General features: G+C 38.2%; 1 protein-coding gene across 1 annotated transcript; it reads left to right on the forward strand.

Moving 5' to 3' along the window:
* Positions 1-403: 403 nt before the first annotated feature.
* Positions 404-15,010, forward strand: LOC139717408 (mesoderm induction early response protein 1-like). The gene is made up of 10 exons (XM_071628904.1): positions 404-416; positions 1,766-1,790; positions 5,027-5,160; positions 6,176-6,407; positions 7,866-7,942; positions 8,565-8,634; positions 9,117-9,268; positions 10,631-10,807; positions 11,612-11,739; positions 13,366-15,010. The coding sequence occupies exons 1-10, from the start codon at positions 408-410 to the stop codon at positions 13,913-13,915; spliced, it is 1,554 nt and encodes a 517-aa protein (XP_071485005.1). The 5' UTR covers positions 404-407; the 3' UTR covers positions 13,916-15,010.
* Positions 15,011-23,201: the final 8,191 nt, after the last annotated feature.

Raw genomic sequence — 23,201 nt, forward strand, 5'->3', positions numbered from 1 at the left:
GCATTATAGCATAGCACAATAAATGACTGGAGCAGAGATCAGCCGAAGCCGACGGAGTTGCCATGGGATTGATAGGATCGAAAGGTGTACGTAACACGACTTGTGATTGGTCCTAGAAGATAAGTAAGTCGTATTCGTATAAACTTCAAATTGTTTTGTAAGGTTGTAGATTGATAAAAAGGATGTGGAAGGCATCAAATTATATTTTAGAATATTCTTAGTTCCTTTTTAATTGAAATATCTGATTTTATCCTTGTAATGTCATTTTTCTATTGAAAACGACTGCTATTCAAATGACCAATTACGATACAGATAATGTACAGGCCCTAATGAGAACATCCGGGACTTTTTAGCTATTACGTCAGCAGCCGGTAGAGGTCGACGTTATCCCATAATACTGTGTTATCATGGCGGAGGTAAGTCACCGAAAAATCTCTAAATTTACGAGTAAAATTTGACCTTTCATTGAGGACAAATAAGTGTGAAAGAGTTGGAAGCAGATTATTGGTATTTATTCTGTCAGCCTATGAGACTAAAAGTTGCTTATGTCCGTTCAAATATTGACTACTGTGGAGTGAAAGAAGTAATGTTTTGTGGCAAGTAACGCGTAACCCTGCAGGCTAGTGTTTCCCCACGTACTACATGTACACTCTATGTACTGCGCTGATGTATCGGCGCGCAGGATTGATCGACCAATCGGAAGAGATGGCATCGACGTCTCATGTTGTAGGGCGGTGCATGAACATGTATCACTGCGGAGAATCCTATGATAGGGCCATATGACTCTGTGCAGCTCCCGAAACTCCGGGGGCAGTGTGGTCGAAGGACCGTTGAGTTGGGAAGTTGAGAGTTGCCGAGGGCCTATCTAGCGGTTCACGGAATCGTAGTTCATGACGTCCCTGTACAAATGTGCTTTGATTTCCCTTTATAAACTATAATGTAAATGCAAAATTATGATCTTATAAATGATATGTGGGGTCCTAGAGATCTAATGAAATACGATGAAGTGTAGATTCCGTATTCAATAAGCCGTATCAACTTCAGCGACAGAGCAGAGGGCAATTGTGCAGTTAATGACGTAACAAAACTGTAGGACTAAAAAAGTAATGTTTACAGACAAAAGTAGTGAAATGTTAAAGGTCTATGTCCAGTTCAAGAATAAGCGCTCTTTGGCAAGGAGTAGAAAGTCATCACTAGCACTTGCACAGTTCGCTGTCTGTGCTGGAAACGCGCATTCATTATCACTATCAGACACAAAGATGTCGTAATACCATATCGTCTGCTATTATGTTATCATAATCATGAGTTACTGACTGTTCAGTAATCCCCTACCCTCCTTAGTAGCAAGCCAAATGATTTTTCATTCTTTGATTTTGATTTTAATTTTATTTATAGAGGAAAGTAAATATAGTGTCATGTTCGTGTATATGCCTCAAAAACAGTATTGCAGCCCATTTTCTAAAATTGATATGCAGTCTTCTGGTCCTATCTGTTGCCAACTGTGAAATATCATGTTTATCATGGAAGGTATCATTGAATGTATGCTAATTTTGACACACCAGCTATACGGCTTCATTTCCATTCCACAAGTTTTCAGTGTCAAGATTGTGCTTTCCGGAAATGTCTGTATTGGTATGACTTCTTTTATACTATGCATTTGATGGTATTATTGAACAAATTGTCATGGATTTTATTGTAATTAATGTGAATAAGAAGTAACATCACACAAAGTAACTTGATTACATTTATATTTCCTCCTCTCCAGCCGGCAACAAGCGACTCGAGTCCCGGTAAGCAAAAAAACAAATCAAAACAAAACAAAACCAAAAAAATAAGAAATGATAAATAGGATAATGAAAATGAATAAAACACAAAATGAAGATACAGTCAACCTCGCGTAAGTCGACATAATCGGGACTGAGAAAAACACGTCGACTTACGCGAATGTCGACTTACGCGTAAGTCGACATTTTGTCGACTTATAAATGAATACTAATTTCCCCTATACAGAGTAAGATAACGATGCGGATCGCTACCCAAATCTTACTCCTTTTGCTGCCAAAACATACCTACTGAAATTAGCAACAATTATGTTTTAGTTCATGCATAAATCTCGCGCGGATTAGTAACGGCAACGCACAATTCCCAAATCTCTAGAGAGATTTTGAGAGAACGGGATCGGAAATCTGGGCCCGTTTCTACACACTGTACGTTTTAAATTTGATTTGAAAAATCAAACGCATATTCCCCAAATTGCATGCAACTTTGCGATTTAAATTCAAGTGCGTTGCTGCAAAGATATGCGTGTGAATTCGTATGATTCTGTCGATAATTTTTCAGTGCGTTCTGAGTTGAAATAGGATGTGTTATTTTCCTTCCCTATAAGTCGCCATATTTGTTTTGCTTAAATTTCTATTGCCACACTCTGAAAATGAATTGTTCTCGCGCTCCGATTCGCAACAATTACCGCTCTGTACGGCGTGGGCCAGTCTGAAAAGAAGAAGAAAAGTTTGTTAATCCGAAAACGGCATCTTTCAGATTACTACAAATCTCTTTTCCTCGTCGGACTAACTTCGGCATATCGAACTTTAATAATAATTTGCTACTATTTTTTCATTGACATTTCGTGAAGCAGCATACGTTTCGGTAGTTTGAAACGTGTAAATGTTGCGATGTCTTTCCCCTGCTAGTGCAGATGAAGTTCGGTCACGGCGAAAGTTCCGTTACGAAATAAAAGATAATGCAAGTCTTTTCAACAATAACACACTTCCGTATAGATTTTTATGCGTTTAAACGCAGTTTCTAGTTTCGTACAAAAACCGCAAGTCTTTTCTTCAACGCTCTTGCGTTTTAAATATAGCGTTGCTTGTGTTTTGATGGACTTACATTTGATTTTTAGAATTGCGTTTAAACGCAATTGAGTTTAAATATCTTACAATTTTCTAGTTTCGGATGATTATCAAACGCAAGTCTTTTCAGAGTGCCGTGTGATTTGATGGACTTGCATTATTGATTTTCGGGGTTGCGTTTAATTTTCAATTTTGCGTACGAAATAAAAAATAATGCAAGTCTGTTTCGACAATAACACACTTCCGTAGATGTTTAGAGATGCGTTTAAACGCAGTTTCTTATAGTTTCGTACAAAAACTGCAAGTCTCCTCGCAACGCTCTTGCGTTTAAATACAGCGTTGCGTGTGATTTGATGGACTTGCATTTGATTTTTAGAATCGTGCTTAAACGCAATTGAGTTTTAAAAAAAAGTTCCCTACAATTTTCTAGTTTCGTATGATTATCCAACGCAAGTCTTTTCAGCGTTCCGTGTGATATGATGGACTTGCAATTGCATTTGATTTTCAGAGTTGCGTTTAATTTTTAATTTTGCGAATGAAAGAAAAAGAATAATAATGCAAGACTTTTCAACAATAACGCACCTCCGTAGATGTTAAGAGATGCCTTTAAACGCAGTTTCTAATTTCTTACGAAAACCGCAAGTCTTCTCTGCAACGCTTTTGCGTTTGAATACAGCGTTGCGCGTGATTTGATGGACTTCATTTGATTTTTAGAGTTGCGTTTAAACGCAGTTGAGTTTCAGGTTCGTATACAACTATTTTTCTAGTTTCATATGATTATCAAACGCAAGCCTTTTCAGCAACGCACTTGCGTTTATGTGCAAATAAAGTTGCTCGTGATTTGATACACCTCCATTTGATTTTTAGTTGCATTTAATTACATGCACAATGTAGTTGCCTTTTAATTAATTTTCTAAAAACGGGCCCAGGTTTCTATTTCCGCTTCGGAATAATTAACGCTCAAATATTCGGATAAACGGGAAACACCTATTTTATATTCTGATAATGATTCTCTACTAGGACCTATAGGTGTACAAAATTTGTGCGTTTTGAGAATAACGAGCTCGGAGCAGGAGAAAAGGGGGTAAGTGAACTACTTTGGGTACTACATGTAATTCTCCAATGTAAATGAGTGTATGCCCTTTCTATTCTGGCGTACAAGACAATGGACGCATGGCGCGAACGCTACCGCGCCGTACACTAGCGAATTACCGAGTAGAAATGCTGCGAATCGGAGCGGGAAAACAATTCTTTTTCAGAGAATGGCGATAAGATTTTGAGGGAAAAAATTATGTCGACTTAGACGAGAGAATTAACACGTATTTCAGCTCAGTTGGCACTAAAAAATCAGGTCGACTTACGCGAGTTGTCGACTTACAAATGTCGACTAAGACGAAGAAATTTTCAAGGAACAACAAAGGCAAAAATCGGGACTTTTTTATCGTGTCGACTTAAGCGAGTTGTCGACTTATGCGATGTCGACTTAAGCGAGGTTGACTGTATATTAATAAATAAGTCAGTAAATGAGTAAATGAATCAGTAAATAAGAAAGAAAAACTATTTGCTATTGAATTAACCAATGCAGATGGTTATTGTTGATGAAAGATTAGTTCCACATTTTTATGTAATTCATGTATACATAAAACATAGGAAACAGTGAAAATTTGAAAAGTTCACAAGTGTTCATTTTCCTCAAAAAACTTGTACTTGTGAATGGTAACACTTTAAGGGTACAAAGTCTTGTTTTTATATGTATATTTCTTAAAATCTTTTATAATCTTGATATTCTACTTTACCTATATTCTTGTTTTTCCTGTTGTACATCATAAATGAAACTTGTATTGACTAAGTTTTACTGGAATTTGTAGGAAGCAGAACCAGTAAAAAAAAAAAAATTCCCAATACCAAATGCTTTGCCAAAATGAGGCTCTCTCCACTGTTTTGATGTAATATAGAGGAAGTGTGTACTTCGAAGAAACTTGTGGTTTCCAATATCTTATGAACTTTTTTCTTAAAATATGCTTTATTTGCTTGCTAATGAAAGAGGGGATATTGAATTCCTTGTGTGGGCTTACATTGCTCTCACCATTCTGCACTTCATGTAAACTGAACACATTTATTTTCCATGTCAAAACTGAATTTTTGATGAAAATTTTTTTTTCAATCTGACTGCTCAGAAAATGATCGTGACTTTGATGTCACGGCCGAAATGATGGTCCATGACTACGATGACGAGAGAACGCTTGAGGAAGAGGAGCAAAATGAGAGTGGGGAGAGTTTTAGCAACAATGAGCTGGATGAACTAGCGCAGGTGAGCATTTGCTTTAAGGCACCTTGCTATGTTCCCTGAAGAGGGAAGCCATCTCGGCAACAATTTTTGTTTTTCTTGATATGGAAGTCATGAAAAAAAACACACAAAAAAAACCCAGTACATTGCTGCTGTATTCAGATGAAAAACTTTCAAGTAGAGTTTTAAAAAATATGATGAATGTTGAATATGTATTCATCGTATCTGGTATCCAGTCTGTGAGTTAAGTCAATTGTCAAGATCAGTGGCAGATCCAGAGGGGGGTGTACCAGGCGCGCGCCCCCTCTTTATTTTTTGTTGAAACAAAAGAAATAAAAAGAAAAAAATGAGATGAAACCCGGAAGCAGCACCAAAAATATTCTTTGCCCCCCTTTTACAAAATTTCTGGATCTGCCCCTGAAGATGGCAGTGGCTCTTCAGCATTTCTGTTTGAAAACTCGGTGATTTCATGAGTTTGTCCTCACTTAAAAAAGAAAGAATAAAGTTAAAGATTTGAGGAAAACTTCAGGAAAATGAAACGATTGGGCTGAATGTTCGATGTAAAATTGTGTGTGCACAAGACAAAGTGATACATGTAGCTGCTTCGCAAGGTTTATTATATCCAATGAGCCTTTTGAATATTGAGTGGGTGATGTTTTTATTTAAACTTTACTGATATGAAATTCTCAAATCAATGCCACAAAGGGTATACCATTGTATAATTAACCAGCAAATGATGAATGAATTTGGGCATATTATGACAAAAATCACAATAGTGTACCTTCTCCTAACCTTTTACAAACAGTAATTTGTAGCAAAAGCTATGCACACACACAAAAAAATCATATAAAAAGACCTCAACTGAGTTTTACAAGTACTCTTCAAATTATTGCTGTGATTTTCTGCCCATCAACATCTGATCCATTTATATTTGATGTCTTATTCTACTTGGCCATTTTCTTCTGAGGAGATAGAAGAAATAACTTGTTAACTATGCATCGCTAGATTGTCACATTCGTCTCTGACTTTGTGCCTACAGGATGCTGAGATTCCAATGGATGACCTCTTAGCCATGTACCTGCCACCCGAAGGGGGTGTGGCTAATGATGATGAGGAAGAGGAAGAAGAGGAAGAAGAGGAGGAGGATGACCTCACCAATGGAGAAGAAGACTTAACTAATGGCGAGACGGAGGAGTCATTACCAAGTGATGTGTACCAGGGGTCCAGGGATTCTACGCCAGGTCGCACGCATACCCAGAGGTTGCTCAGATGTGAGTTGAATGTTGTTTGAATTCTTTCCTGCCCATCTTTAGTAACATCTTCTTGTCTCATGGCCAGTTCGGCCGTGAGTTGAATGCTGTTTGAATTCTTTCCCGTGTCCGTCTTCATTTACATCTCCTTGTCTCGTGGTCAGTTTGGCCGACAGTGCTGTATGGTTGTCTTTACCAATTGATGACAGCTAACAGGTTCAACTGAGACTAGAACATGTGCTGGTTCTTTTTGTTATTTTTTTTTAGTCTTGTAAAGACTTTCATATGCATTGCTGTATGTGCAGATGCGAATGTATGTCAGTGAGAGAAGTATGTGTCTTTGGCATTGTTATCCAGTTGCTTGTGTGTCTAAGTGTGAAGATGACTGTGCCACAGGGGTTGTGTAATTCATTTTACGCAGTGGGTTGTGTAAAGTGACAGATAAGGCAAAATGTCAAATATGTGTAAACAAAGGTCTCGGCAAAGGTATGGACATATACTTCTGTTCAGATGGATCATTTTTGTGCCCTATTAGTCTTCTATAAAGTACTAGTGTTTTTCTGGAGTTGTCATAGTTTTTTCACATCTTATGTAGATCACATGTCTCAAATCTATTATGAAGGATGTTTTTAGCATATATTATATATGATTTGTGGTATTGGTAACAGGAGAGTTACAGTTTTGTAACATGTTTAAACAAGAATTTTGATTCATACCAGATAAAGCAGGAGTAATAGTGCATTAATTATGCTCCTGTTTTTGTTTGTTTATAGTCTTTCTTTTTTTTTCACTTTCGTATCGTTATGGCTTTGTGAGATGAGCAGGCTGCTCTGTGAAACTTCAGATTCCTAAAATCACAAAGACAAAAAATTACTCTGATTCTAAATGTGGGAATTTTTAAGGGAATAGAACAGTATTGGTGGAGATGAGAATTGGGCTTTTAACTTTTTGTGAGATACCAAGAAAGCACTTATGAAATAGTACAGAGCATATCATTTTAAGAGGAATTCAAAGTTTATTTGATGAAAATTAGGTTTGGAGTGCCTGAAACATCCAAAAACAAAGTAAAACAAAGCGATCGTAATAAAATGTGGGTCCCACACTTTATTGAATCGCTCTGTTTTTGGATATCTCAGCCATTTCAAAACCTATTTTCATCAAATAAATGTTGAATTCCTCATGGAATTACATGCTCTTTCATATTTCATAAGAGGTTTCTCATTATCTCACCAAAAAATGTTAGAAACCTGAAATTAGGTCTCAACCAAAAATAAACGATCCCTTTAAGAAGATGTTATTGGGCAGACATACATGTACATTGTGTGTTGAGTGATTTGAAATAAACTGTATTTTATTTGTTGTTGGAGTTTTGTGAAACAAGACAATGAAATTCTTGCTGGACTGTCGAGCTGTAGAGAGATTGACTAAATGTGGGAGATCATGCATTTTAGATAGTAAATTATATTTATTTGATTGCAGCGAGTGCCAATCCAGACGAAGAATCAGAGTCAGGATCCGAGGATTCCGATTACGTTCCGCCTGATGATTGGAAGAAGGTCAGTTTTATTGAAACAGCGTAACCATTTTTATCATAAGGTGTATCCATGAATATGAGCTTGTGCTTCCATTTGTGATTCAGCTTTCCTGTTAGAATTGCATGCTATCTGTATAGTTTATTGGATTTTGTACAGCTGGAAATTGTAATGAAGAGATGATGGACTATGTCACTCTCCTTTGCTAGCTAACCAATATTCTGAGATTTATGCTATTCTTTATCACAAATTGTTATTTCACCACTATCATTGAATCATATCTGAGTGGATTATATCATCTTGACATTGTTTTCTGCAGTATTTTATGTTCAGTCAGTTGTGAATTGTTGAGTGAAAGATTAGGTTTAAAGTGTGCTCTGGCCTTTGCAGTTATTTCTATCCATTTCATTAGTGTGTGCAGTGCATCAAGTTAAGACCTGCCCAACAACATACTGTGGTACAGCAGTTCATTTTATTCCTCAATATAGGCTTAAATCCTTGGATACATTTGTATTTGATGTCTGTCAGGGATTACCACACAAATGACTCCATATTAATGATAGGCGAGAATCTTTAATTTTTCATGGCTTTTTGTTGTGTCAATGATTCACATGAATAGGATCTGTTCTTCCATTTTCCTGTGTAGTGTATAAGTGTTGGGCATGACTTCCAAGCCATTGTGCCTGAGGGACTAAGCCCTTACGACGATGCTCCAGGTGAGATTCCAGTAACCATGGTGATTCATTTAAGCTTAGCATTGCAAGGCCGGTGGAGTCAGGAAGTCATGCTGAAGCCACGAGTGACTGTACAATTGAATTGGTCTGTTATTGGATGATGTTTAAATTCGTATTAAGAATTTATGTTGGTGAAATGATTGATATGCTAATGTCTGAAAAACAGCACTTCTGATAATCATAAAACTTGCGTCGCACATGGTACTGTGTAAGCGATGTACAGTGTAAATAGTATTGAATTGGAATTTACATATTAGATTTGAAAATGCAGTGTTAGATTCCTTGATTTAATTAATTTAGTTGAACAAGTACACTACATTTTGTTTTGTTCTAATGCCTGAGGATAGTGTATGTACAAGTGTATCTGGTCTGTATGTGTGTATTCCTGTTAGTGTGAATTTATCAACCATTTGCTCTTTGTGTGCCTAATTAATGTCCTGTTGCTCACACAATTTAACACGCAGTGTACGAGAATGAGGACAGACTATTATGGGATCCCAACAAGCTGCAGGCAGCTGATGTAGAACGCTTCCTAGACCATGTCCACCAACCTCTTCCCGGCGTGCAGGGACTAAAGGCCCTTCCCACCGGCTGCCACATCAGGGATGATGAAAGGGTATGTATCCACCACAGAGGCCTCCTCGCATCCCGAATTCTCTCCCTCTACAGGGAAATCTTGTTCTAATACTGTATACGCTATATATTTCGCGGGGGTTTTATTTTCGCGAATTTTGTGAGTCGGGAGCTATTCGCGAATTTAACAGCACGCGAAAATATTACCTTCCAAAATGAATCCCTTGCCTTGATGATATGAAAATTTCAGTACTAGTAGTATACCATGTCATGGCTTACCAAACAGACCATATACTGTACTGGCTAAGCTTGTTTACGTACATATAGCACGTCCACGTCTACTTACGAATACTGTAGAGAGCCAATCCATTATCGCAAGGGGACCACTCGTCAGAAATCTAGCGCGATGGACTTAACCACTTCAAAAATGTTGAATTCTAACTTACTAGTTAGCAGAGTTTTGTATGTTTTTTTTTCATGCAGTGTATAAGTAGTATCATTCTTATTTGCTAGTAAGTTGAAAATTCACACTTTCTTTGCCACTTCATATTTTCTCTGGTCCCCCAATCGCGAATTTAACCACTCGCGAAAATGTGTGACAGCGGCAATTTGCGAAAATTTATGTACGCGAAAATTATAGCGTATACAGTAAGTTGCTTGGGACTACTGAAATATCCGTACTAAATCTGGTATCTTCTTATATCAGGGATAAAAACTAAAGATCAGAACAGGAATGAGACCTGCAAAATAAGCTCATTATGTCGGGTATCTCGCTGTATCTGACCGTGTTATAATGAGGTTCCACCTTATTCATTACATCAGCTTGAAAATGAAATTTATTGTTGTTGGTTTATACTCTCTGGAGGTTTTTGCACCATATTGAAAGAAGGAAGTACAGTAGTGGACTGTAATAACTAGAGTGAAATTAATTGAATTGAACTAAGGAAACTTGTATTACAAAGTTCTAATATCTTAAATGTATTCACAGAAGAGTGGTATCAATCTCATTCCCTCAGAAACTTTCACGCAATTAGTTAATTATTTCAGGCTAAGCCAATTTCAGTGAACTCCAGTTGTAATATCACAATAAGACACAAATATATACATGTGTTTCAACATCTCTACAATATAGTTCACCCATGTTTTTAGTTAAGTGCTAGTTAAACACGGCACAAAAGTCACAAAAATTCTGTAAGAAGTATTCCACATTTACAGTATGCATATTTTAGATGTGATTATTTTTATCTCTGTCACTGAAGTGTTTTTTTGGGGTTTTTTTTCAGCTTCACATTAGATTTTGGTGACGAGAATTTGACTTGCTGTACACTGAATGGCGTGTACCTCCAAGTATTATGTAGAAGGAAAATATGGTTGATTAATGGCATCTCTGCCTTGCTCCTTTCAGGCACTCTACATCCTCCTGCAGTGTGGGCACAACGTGGAGGAGGCCCTCAGGAGGCATCGGATGCAGATGGCTCCACCCGCCGACGAGATGAGCCTATGGTCAGAGGAAGAGTGTCGCAACTTTGAGAGCGGCCTCCGCACTTACGGCAAGAACTTCCACCTTATACACCAACACAAGGTAATGCCAGTCATTTGATATTCAGCTGCTCAGCAAAATCTGTCAAGTCCCTTGAATATCCTGGATGCTCCAAATCAATACAGGCGACTCCTGTTATAAAATGCCCTTGGGACCAGCAGTTGTCTTGTTATATCGAAATTTGTTATATCCGAAATGAATTTGGCATCATAGACATTACTGATTATAATTCTGGGACCTGAGTTTTTACTTCGATGTAACAAAATTTCATCATAACTATGTTGGTTCTAACAGAAGAGCTCCGTATTCAAAGCATTCATGCACTGTACCCAAGACTCGACCTATACATGGTGGACTGCATATCATTCCCCAGAAGTGTATTTCCACTTACCTGTTTCCAGACAAAATAATTGTCATTAATGATCTCCAAGCACCGGAGTACTGGAAAGTCTTGTGCCCAGATCCATTCAATTTTTTTTTTTCACAAAGGCAATTCTATCATATCTACCAGTTAGTCCTTGTTTGTTCATGAGAAACACTTATTGATTTCTAAAGAATAAAGAGCCATGTTGGTCAGCTATTTCTAGATGTGCGAACATTTGTTATAGTAAAGTGTGAGGCCTTTATGAAAGATTAATGAAAATAACCAAATCAGTAAATTTCACTCCAGTTTGTCTACGTGTTGTGCTGCAAGGTTGGTAGTAACATGGTATGCTAATATGGTTTAACGTACTATACAAATGCATGTTTTAAGTTATTAGTCCTAATCCTGTAACTGTATATTGAATTGCATGCCTGATACAGCTCCACTTACCACAATCATTGTAAACCCTGTGACTCTCTTAGGTCAGAACGAGATCGGTTGGTGAGTTGGTCCAATTCTACTACCTCTGGAAGAAGACAGCGCGGCACGACATGTTCGCCAATCAAAGCCGACTAGTGAAGAAGAAGTATCACTTGCATCCAGGCATTACGTAGGTTGACTTCTCTTTCTCTCTCTACTCCGCTTGTGCCAGGCTTGGTGTAGGTTTTCCTGGCATTGTTTCCGCTTTTCTGAGCAGTTGCTTGTTCTCTACTGGTCTGTTCTCGCCAAGTCGATAGAGAATTCGTACTCAGAGAGTCAATTACTTTTCTGTTTTGTTTTTTAGTTTAGTTTTTTTTTTTTCCATAATGATTGTTGACTACTTCGTGAAAGTATAGGGAGCTGGCTGCATGTAGGAAAAGCTGGCTGTCATTTTTTTTTTTCATTATACAAGTTGTTGACTACTTGGTGGAAGGATTGGAAGCTACCTGGATGTCGGAAAAGCTTTAAATGTTAATTTTCAAACAGTTGCGTGTAATGATTTGCATGGGCAAAACATTTAGTTCTGATGAGAGCATCTATATCATTCACGATGACATTGCCCCTCTCATTAGCACGTGTTGGAGCCTTTTAGTTACGGATTTAGCATTGGGTGATTGAAATTTGGATGCATATCTTTCAACCGTGAGTTCTGAGCAGAAATCAGCAAGTTTACATGTCAGAAGGATTCCAAATGAAAAGGGAAACATTACACCAGTGATGACATCAAAAGTCTTAAGGCCCTTGACCTGGCATCCAATTCGATTTAAAGGTCCTGTTTACCTTTGGGAACAGTAATTTAAACAATTTTCAAGATATGACATTTAATGCATATGTGTAGATCTGCTGTACCACAAAACATCCTATCATATAAAATTTTCGACATCAAACCTAAAATATAAGGAGATATCTGTATTTTTCTCGATAAACCATAATTGTGGACGGTTCAGTCTGGAAACATTCCTATTATAATTATTGTTCACATTTTGTATATTTAACAATACTCGCTACCAATTTAAATTTTTACAGTGGTTGTTTCTATCCCTAACTCACATTTTAGAACTATTTTAAAGCACTAATGCTGGGTTTTTGTTTCATCTGCAAATGGTAAATTATGCCTTTAAACTAGAAAAGCACTTGGAGAGTGCAGACCTCTGCCAAGCAGCTCATTTCCACCCAAAGACGCATGCTGAAAATCGCCCTTATTTCCCAATGATAAAGAAACCTTTCTGTTGTGTCTCAATGTCTACCTCATCGGCAGCTTACTGCACACTGCACCTCGAGTGCATGCCCAGTTCGCATTTGCACATATCAAATACATGCAGCTTGAACTCCCTCTTTTGTTGACCTTATTTGCCAGTGGATAATCCTTCCAACAACAACAAAAAATTTGTTGAAGTATCCCGGATCCAGGCGGTTATCTGGATCATTACCAAAATTTAATCATCTGTTCCTTGTGTCGTCATCAGTTTCCCCATATATGTTTCATCCAAATTTGTTCACAACATTTTAAGTTATTTTGCAAACAGACAGACAGATTTACCAACACCGACTAAAACATAACCTCCTAAGCAGAGGTCTTGAAAAAGAAAATTGAGTACTTTAAAAAACAACAACAACTTAAGTATGGCAAAGTTGTGTGGTACCTCGGTGTGTACGGAAAAATTATTTGCCTGTCTGTCTGAAAGCAGTTTGGCATATTAGAATGCTAATAGTAAACCCCAACCCCTCTTTCTCTCCCTTTCCACCACACCCAAAGGGATTACATGGACCGGTTCCTTGATGACATGGACAACAGCATGAGCCCTCCGCCCGCTCAGTCCCTCTTGGATCGGAGCCGGATCAACAAGCCCCCCAACCAAGTGACCATGTTGGCGCTGAATGGTGTGCCAGATCTGCAGAACTGTTCCCCCGAGCTGGGCGTGCTTGCCAGTGGAGACCTGCCAAGCGAGGCATCGGCCTCTGTTAACTATGCAAGCACGCGCACCCTACCCATCACCTCAGACGACGGAGTCCCGCCCACTAAGAAACAGAAACTGAAGGAGAGCAATGACCTCCTAGTCCTGGAGAATCTCAAGACTTTCATTGCCAGCAACGGGGGCATGAATCTGCCCAACTCTGCCGAGCTGGTCGCGCCAATCGATTCCCCTCCCGCGTCGTCGCCCCTCACGCATAACTTGCAGAACGTTGACCCCAGTCTAAGAGCCTACCACCAGCCTGCCTCCTCGGTAGCTGCAATCAGCGGTGGCTTTAAGGGGACTGACGCGATATCAGCGAGAGACAAGTTTGGTGCAGTTGTGAATCAATGATAATGAGTTGTGGTGGATCGCTTAGCAACGTGCTGCAGTATTCTGTGTGACAATATGTATATAGTGTCAGAGAGATGCAAACTATTCAACAGATATTAAGTTTTTTTTTACCATTATAGCATCTTTTTGTATGTTTGTAAAAAAAAAGAAAGAATGAGTATATGTGAACCTTCCCGTTACCATGATGATATTTACTTCTCCAGCGCGAAAACAGTGATGGAAGACGCAAGAAGTGCAAACTACCATATGGATGAACACAGGTCTCCTGTAGCTCTTTTGCAAGCTTTCAAAGAGTATGGCTTTTACAAAACACTCGGTTAGTGAGCCTTTGTTTTGCTTTGTTTTACTTGTGCACCACATGAGTTTATTTTCTAGCGTCTTTTGTTGAAACCTTTGCAGGAATTTACAAAAGCATTATCAGATGCCACCTTCACCGCACAAGAAACTGATACGTAAAATGCATGGCATAGTGATGTAAGAATTTCTATTTTGATATATTAAGTAACCACTTTAAGCTCTCCTGAGGCTCAAGTAAGCTAGTGTGATCATTCATTGTCCAGCACGCATTGTGTATCTTTGGGGCCAAAATGGGGGCCAGTTTTTACTTTTTCACCTTCTTCTTGAAAGTGCGTGGTCAAATTTGTCACCAAACATGGCATGTATTATTGCTCGGGTGATGAAATGTATATTTGCACCAATAGGCGCAGTGCCTTTCTTTGGGCCCATGAGACCACAGAGCCCCCTGATTAGAGAATCTTTACAAAATCTTCTACGAAACCAAAACATGTTCAGAACACATGGTAACTACATAAGTGAGTGTTTGTGCCCTCCTGGGGCAATTACCAAATTAGGGACTAATTCTTTCACCTTCTCATTTTTTTTTTTTTTTTTTTCAAAAATGTGTGGCCAGATTTTCACCAAACTTGGGAGGCTCCAAACAGGCGCCATGCTACACTTGGGGCCCCCAGGGCGCCCCAAAGTGAGAGATGTTAAGAAAAATAAAAATTCTCCACAACTAGATATGATAGAGTCTATAGTATGAGTGAATACATCAAGTGTGCTTTCTAATTTTTTGTGACAGATTCAGGAGTGGCAGCTAGGGCCAAAAATGGGGCCAGTTTTTGCATTTTAATCTTTTTGAAAACGTACAATTTTCTCTCTCGTGTTATTTTTATTATTAGTGTGATGCAATATGCAAATGGCACCATGCCCCTGGAGCCCCCCCCCCCCCCCCCCAAGATACATATGTGTTTGCTATGTTCTTTTAAGGTAATAGTCTGGAAGAATGTATTAAAGGTGAACTTGCGATACTCGGGTGAGCACTAGACCCACTTGGTCTCTTGCTCCCTACATTATGAGAATGTTTCCATCATTTTGGGCTATTTTCAAAGCTGTATATCGTTGAAAGAGAATTTATTTCTTCTTGGGCAACATGAAACAGTTTTTTGTAGTCCATTCCAACTTCCTTTCGCAAAGGAGAATTTGCAGGTGGGACATTTTATGAAATGGTTTAGTTTTTATTGGCATATTTCACTGATTGAGCAGAATACACTCATCAGCCTGTATTATTAGCACTTGGTAAACCAGTGTACCTGTGCAACAGTGATCACTTTACACTTTCTACGAGTTCAGCCTAGACTGACGCAGGATAACAAGGTATTAGATAGAGTGTTGTCTGGACCAATAACTGAGATGTTGAGTAGTTTTGTTGTAAACTTACGTCTATATACTGTACTTGTGAATTGAAATCCCCCATTTCATTATTACTGCAATCTTGCTTTTCCAATCTTTTTGTCATGTAAAAAATATAGTTTGTATTTTCCTTTTCCACTATTCTTTGATACAAACAAACAAGCAAACAAACAGATGTGTGTCAGGCTTTCATGTGAAGGGCAGAACATGTGACTCCCCTCAAAACAATTCTCAGTCCATTTATTAACTCAACTTTACTGGTACAGTGGAGCCTCATGATAGCGAGGTGGGATGAAGTGAGATACCCCGATACGAGACAATTTTGCATGTCCCATTCCTTTTATATTCTTGTGTTTTCTTCCTGATATTACAAGATACTTGTTATAACGAGGAGATTTCATTGGTCCTAAGCATCCTTGTACCTAATCACTGGAAAGTCCCGGATAATTTGATTTACTCTGTGAATCTTTATGTCTTGTCAGTTCTTTTCATCACCCTGTGGTAGTCTTGCAATAACTTCTGAAGTGACAACGAAAGAGTTCGGCCGAAAGTTATTCATTTGACACATTTTGTTCAATTTTCGTCGGTTCCTTTTTATTCAATATCAGGGAAAATAAGCTGCAATAGTGTTGTCCAAAAGTTTGTGTACATTTTTTTGCCAAGACCGCAGTTGATGCCTTCATCATTGTTTGTATGAGGTAGGAAATGGACATGTCTAATGACAGTGCATTGTTGGGGTCCAAGTCAGTGGCTTGATTACCTGTTTAGCCTCACAGTCCTGCACTGTCGCGCAGTGTAGATTTGTCCTTTGTTTTACATGAATGCATGGATGGGATTTTGGTTTGCAGCGACACGTGTAGCTGTCAGATAGGATCTGTAGACTTGGTCATGGTCTTGTGGTTGTATTGCAGTGATGACTGGTTTGATTGGAGGGTGGTAGGAGTGTACAGCATAGTATGAAAAGACAGTGTGTATCCAAGCTGTGATTGCCAGGACTCAGTGGCTACTATTCAGCATGCTGCAGAAATTATAGACTGTATTGTGATGTCATCACTCCTTTGCTGCAGTAGTATCCACTAAAGACGAGTATTGACCGATTCTGTGTGTATTTTTGGCATGGGCAGCGCCATTACTCGGTGTCTCAGCCGACCCCCCCTTCCCACTCCCCACCCCTCTCCCTACATTAGCACGCGCGCAGAATGAAAAACTGCCTTAGCCAATGGGCGTCTCATACTGAGTGCGCGAATGCTTGCTTAGTGCGCGAACCTTTGTTACAAGTGCGTGATAAACATGTTGCCCGGGGTGGGGGAGAGCGGGGGGGGGGGGGGGGGGGGGGGGGGGGGGGTCGGCTGAGACACCCACTATGGCTGCGCCCAGTGCCATGAAATGTCTGCTGCCCTCAACGAACCCGAATCGGTCAATACCTTAGCATGAAGATTCTGCACTATTACATGATAATAGTTGCCTGTCAGTGTAACTGCAAAGCAGTGCTTGTCTTCGCTTGCAAACATTCTTGATCTTTTACCTGCAGTCAGTTGCAACTTGTTGTGACAGGCAGTGGGCATTTGAACTATTTCAGTGTAAGTGTAAATGTTATTGAGAATCGTAGTGACCAATGTGGACATGACAGTAGATAGTCACTTGGAGTAACGGTCTAGTCAGAGTGTTGCTCTTATGTAGACAGAAGAGATGTTATGTACATGTATTTGGTATCAATTGCTGAATGATGCCGAAAGAACTTTGTGCATTCGTGTATTTTACATCTGTTGTAGTCTTTGCAAGCTAAAACTTTCTGTGCCCCCCAGCATTGTGTAAAACTTGCATCAATCAGCTAAGTTTACTGTGACCAGTCGGTCCGGTGCCCGAAGAAAACTCCACCTCCCTTAGAATGTGTGTACTCTGGGATCTTGTACAGTGAAAGCTTGCTACATTTTGCAGAAGTGATGCCATTTCTGTCAAGCTTGCAAGTGAAGTGCACCATGCATTATTTCCCGGCTTCAGCTTTTGGCCCATGAAATGATGCATCTATGAAGTAGTGGTCATAGCGTATGATTTATTACCATTCTCAAACAATCATTTTAATTTGTGGTCAATATGAAATATTCCAGGACATCAACATCATACAGAGCCTATTCCATGTGTCCAGCTATTCTCTTTTCTTCTCTGGACTCGTTTTATTTAATGCTGAAAGCAAAAATTGAGACTGTGGCTTGGTGATTGTGCTTTTATTGGCAAAGTCTAATGAACTTATATCTACTTGGTATGAAATATTGTGGCCTTGACAACTCGAATCACTTCCATTTTCAAGCTATTGCCGTTTTGTTTGGAGCAGATAGCGTACATGTCATAAAACTTGCACAGTTCACAATATTGAAAGTAGGAAGGTGATCCTAAAAGGTGAACTAAATGTTAAAAATGTTGAGTTACGAGTGTACTGCACCAAAGTTTGATTTTCTGATTGGTTGTATAGTTATGTTTGATTTACAGTTCAACAAGTTCAATCATTCTTATGTTCAGTTTAGACATGTGTCAATTTTCCTCAAGATCTGGTCTATACATTTCTTTTCTTTTTTTGTATATATTCTGGTAGCATGTTGTATGCTTTATATGACCTACAGAAGAAAGAGTAAGAAGGATGTATGTAAATATACTCAGCAAGCGTATTTCATTGTGTATTTTTAATTCAGGTACATTTGTAGAAGATGACATAGTGACAACGGTGAACAGAGGAGGGAAATGTTTGCAGATCTGTGTAGGCTTATGTCACTGATCTTTCCAAATGAAATGCAACATCAAATTCAACTTATTTTTGTATGATAGCTGCTTAAAAGTAAAAAACAACTACTGTAAAAGTGGATATTTTCGCACATGTAATTTTTCGTGCTCGGCTGGGTAAGATGAGTTTAGCATGTTTTAGATTCCGCGGTATCAAGACATCAACAACTGGCACATACAGCAAACAAAAACATTTGAGTGCTTTTATTTTCATGCTAGTTTCTGGTTGTACGAAATGTGCAAAAATTTCAGCACTGCGAAAATTTTCACTTTTACAGTATTAAGGTTCTTTGAAATCTTGAAAAGGAAAACAGATTTTAAGGTGGTGCTACTAGATTATAGTTATATGATTTTTCATTTAAGCAGTCTGTAAATTTTGTACATAAACACATAAAAACCTTTAAAAAAATTAAATAAGAGATATGCCAAGTTAGCATAGTATAGGAAGACCAAGGAAGTGGGCATGGTAAAGTTCTTTGTCGGTATAGCTGAGTGGGATTGAAAGAAGATAGTGAAAATTCACAAAAGATATGCCCTCAGAATACTGCAATTCTGTGTACAAGGTTGACATCCCTGCATCACACATAGTTGGCTTACAAAACTTCTTTTTTTCTTTTAATGATGTGTAATTATGTTCATGAGATGACATGTCCTTTGTATGCAGAGGTCAGCTGTGCGAACCCCCTCAAGTTGTTCTTGGCATGGGGCCAAACATTTGTTGTAGCTTGAGTGATCATGCGACTTGGTAATCCGAGAGCAGTTTAGATTATCAAAGTGATGATGTCACCAGTCTTTTGTTAGAGCTTGGGTTGGAACCAGGTGCGAGCATGGTTACCAACTATAACGTTCGCAGATATTTGAGCCAGGTGAGGTTGTTTAGAACCAGTTTTTAAGGCAATGAATGGCCGTGACATCACACTTTGGTACTCTACTGCACTAGCCTTGGACAGTTGGAAATTTGAAAGCAATGAACTGAAAGAATTGGTTGTAACACAGGATTTCAAGATCAGACTAAAAAGTGACTGAGCAAGAATTTCTCTAACTGTCAAATGAAATCATCAGCATCATGTATAGAGATTCTGCTTTGCCCCAACTGAAATATAAAAGATGCTTCTATCAACTCATTATTATCAGGTGTGTGGCAAGGTATTCCTGTCACTCTTAAAGAGGTGGTATGAAGGGTTTTTTTTTTTTTTGGAGGGGGGGGGGAGGGGGGATGGATTTCATTTTTAAATACTCTAGTATAGCTGTGGTAAACCAATGATAAGAATTCCCTGCAATTTTCTTTTTCCCTTAAAAATGTCATCGGAGAAATTTCATGCCAGTGTGGAAGAGTACGTCAAGTTAAAGGGAGCGTATAGTTTTGGTTGAGACCTAACTTTAGGTTTCTAACACTTTTTGGTAAGATAATGAGAAACTTCTTGTAAAATGTAAAAGAACATGTAATTTCAAGAGGAATTCAACATTTATTTGATAAAAATTGGTTTTGGAGTGGCTGAGATATCCAAAACAGAGTGATCCTAATAAAAGATGGGACCCACCTTTTATTTCAATCGCTTTGTCTTACTTTGTTTATGAATGTCTGAGCCATTTCAAAACTGATTTTCATCAAATCAACTTTGAATTCCTCTTAGAATGGTATGCTCTGTCATAATTCATGAGTGGTTTTCTGGAATCTTGCAAGAAGTTAAAAGCCCAATCCTCGTCTCCACCAATACTATACAATCCCTTCAATCTATTGTTGGAAGATGAAATGTTCAGTTCTTTGGTTACTGCAATGTTGTAAACAAAGATAATCTCATTTTGTTCGGACCATTGTATGTTCTTGTGCCCTCATGAGACTGTGGTCCTCATCGTTTCCCTGTAAAAGCTGCAATTTTGAATGTCCTTTTGGTAAAGAATTCAGGGGACTTACAAATATTCAGTCATATCAGATCAAATTGAGCCAGTTTTCTTTCCAGTCTGGTCCTGATCTAGTTGTTGCATGTATATGACTTCACTGTGGTTTCAAAAGCTATGAGAGGTTGAGGATGTTGCCATTACAATGATGTATACAGTAATGGGGCTGATACAAATAAAAAGTAATGACAGACTTCCTCAGAGCATGTTGTGTGCATTGATATATTTGATGTGACCTGGCATTTTCTTAAATATATATGACTTGACGAATATTAAGAAGATGTCTGTCAGTTTATGCTATAGAATTCTCCAACATTTCCCCCAATTATCGGATAAGCTGTCTTGTTACAGCATCAATCCAACATCTTGTTTCATGTACTATACAACCTAGTATTTAATATCTTATTTTCTTAAGCTTTATGTGGTGATCCTGCTCGAGTTTTTGACTCTTCTTTTCAGGAATACACCCTGTGTTGTGAAGAAATCATGTTGCATATTTTTTACCAAAGCTGTGCAAGTGTATACGTGGAAGATCGATGATGTGATAGGCCAGTGACTTCGTGTGAAGAGCTCTTTGATCAAAATGTTTTACAGACTCGCAGCAAATTTTAATCACCAGACAAAAACAACCAAATAAGAGATGTTGTTTGGATTAATCTGAGAGTATTATCAGTAAATCTTAAGCATGATATCTGTTTTTCAGATGCTCACCTACCTTTTAAAGACTCAAAATCGCCCAGAATTTCCTGCCTCCCTCATTTCAGGTAAATGTAGGTGTCACTGATGTTGATTTAGTTGTTTGTTTGTTTTTGTATCTCACTCCTAGCCTTGATGTCCCATACATTGTATCAGAATTTCAATAAAAACTTTATCTTAATCTGCCTTGCCTACTTCAGTGGATAAAATAGCAAAATAAATCAGACCTTTAGCAAAATAATGATATGGTAGATGTATTTTGCCATCTGCAATATAAGAGTATAGCAAAACTTCTCTTAAATCAGCAATTTTTGAGACCGTCATGATCAAGTCGTCTCTGTTATGAAGGCTTCCAGATTCAGAATGGAACAATTTTTCTTTGGAGTGCGCATTTTGTGCACATTTATTATCATGTCCAGAAGGGAGTTTATTTTAGACTGTATCAAATTTTGATACTTCATACGGATATGTTTTTGTGTGTCTCTGTCAGTGGAACTGTCATTGCTGCTACAAGAATGTTTACCTTTTTAGAAAACAATTTGAAGTTACGCTCATGTAGGAGCTGAGGCTCATGAGCTTATGTTATGGATGCCTTCGCTAGAGAAAAGAACGTTACACTACAATTGTCTCTCACAGTGTGAACATGAAAGCATCATTTTTTTTTTCCATTAAAAAAAAAGAGAAGATAAATATAATTGTACTTTGTTTCTAAGTTTTGGGGAGAAGGTTTGGAATTGACATGATCAGGACTGTGTATTTGTAATTTGCATGCCACCCAGAACATTCACAAGGGATATCATTATCACACATTCATTTACAATGTTGTTTTTTTTTTTCTTTTTTAAAATGAATAGATACCGTTTCCCTGGTGTACTAATGACACAAGAACTGCGTAATCTATGGCAACAGAATGCCTACAGGATACTTTAATACCAAGGATAGTACAGCTTTGATTTAGGGATATAAAAAAAAGAAAGAAAGAGAAAGAAATAATTAATGAACATCAGAGACATAGAGAGTATATGATGATTATGAGTTCTGTTACAGTGGGGGATGATTATGAAACATTAGTGGGAGTAACCAGAAATAGGAACCTGATGAAAACTTTGCAAGCTAACTTAACTCTTGTTAGAGGGTAATCACCCATTTGATCTTTGTAACTCTAGTGATATGCTACTGATAAATCTTAACTGTTTCCCACGTGCCCCATCTTATTATTTTGCAGATCTGTTCCCCCCCCCCCCACCTTTCACAAATTACTTTAAAGTACTAAAATGACTTCCATGCAAAATTACACAAGTAATGGTAGTATGAGTGGTTTGATTCCTGTGACAGAGGAGTATTTGAAGTGCTAATTAGCTGGATATTGAGAGATATGTGAAGTAACGCATCACCATTTGCGAAAAGTAGTAGAATGGCAATTACCTAATAAAAGGAGAAAGAGTGGCTTGGTATTATATGATCAGTTTTGTTGAACAGCAGTCTGGCTGTCTTATTGGTTAGAAGCTATTCTATGTTGTGTTTTTCCCCCAACTTTGCATTTCATTCATGAGCACATCACCCATGGTCAATTAATCTAAATTGATTTTATTTCATGGTAGGGGTCCTACTGTACCTCAAGGCCAAAACTGAAGATCGTTGGTCATTGAATTATTTCAGTATTATGTAACATCTGTCAACAGTGCACTGTTAAAAAGTATATTTTAGCTTTGTATATTGCGCTTCAAGAACTGTACATTTCATTTGCATACCGTTTTGCACTGTTTGGATAATTAGGGCAAATTTGTTCGTGAATTTTCATCCCATGTTTTGTATTTCCACCCGAAAGGGACTCGAGTCCGCAGTTTGCATATTCTTTGTATGCTTCGTTCGTTGAAAAGTTTTGTGTTATTTTTTTTTTTGTAGCAGATGGTGTACATATTTTAAAAGGCTTTAAATTATTGAGAACTACGGTATTTCTGATTGGCTCTGTGAGACTTGTGAAGCAGTTGTGGGATGATTCAAAGTACAACTGCTGGGAGGGGGGCGAGGGCTAGGAATATCATCAAGAGATCCTTCATCTTCTCAGCTATTTTTACATGTACTTTTGTAAATATTAAGATGTTTGCCACTTCAACGTGTAGCTATATAATTATATATACAAATCTGGAATAAATATGACTGAATAGCAGAGTAATTGCCTCCTCTGTTTCTGAATTTTTCAGTGAAGTGTAATACAGTATAC

Source organism: Diadema antillarum, unplaced genomic scaffold, assembly GCF_040938485.1.
Source record: "Diadema antillarum isolate AM-2024a unplaced genomic scaffold, OU_Dant_1.0 scf00000075, whole genome shotgun sequence".
Taxonomy (NCBI): domain Eukaryota; kingdom Metazoa; phylum Echinodermata; class Echinoidea; order Diadematoida; family Diadematidae; genus Diadema; species Diadema antillarum.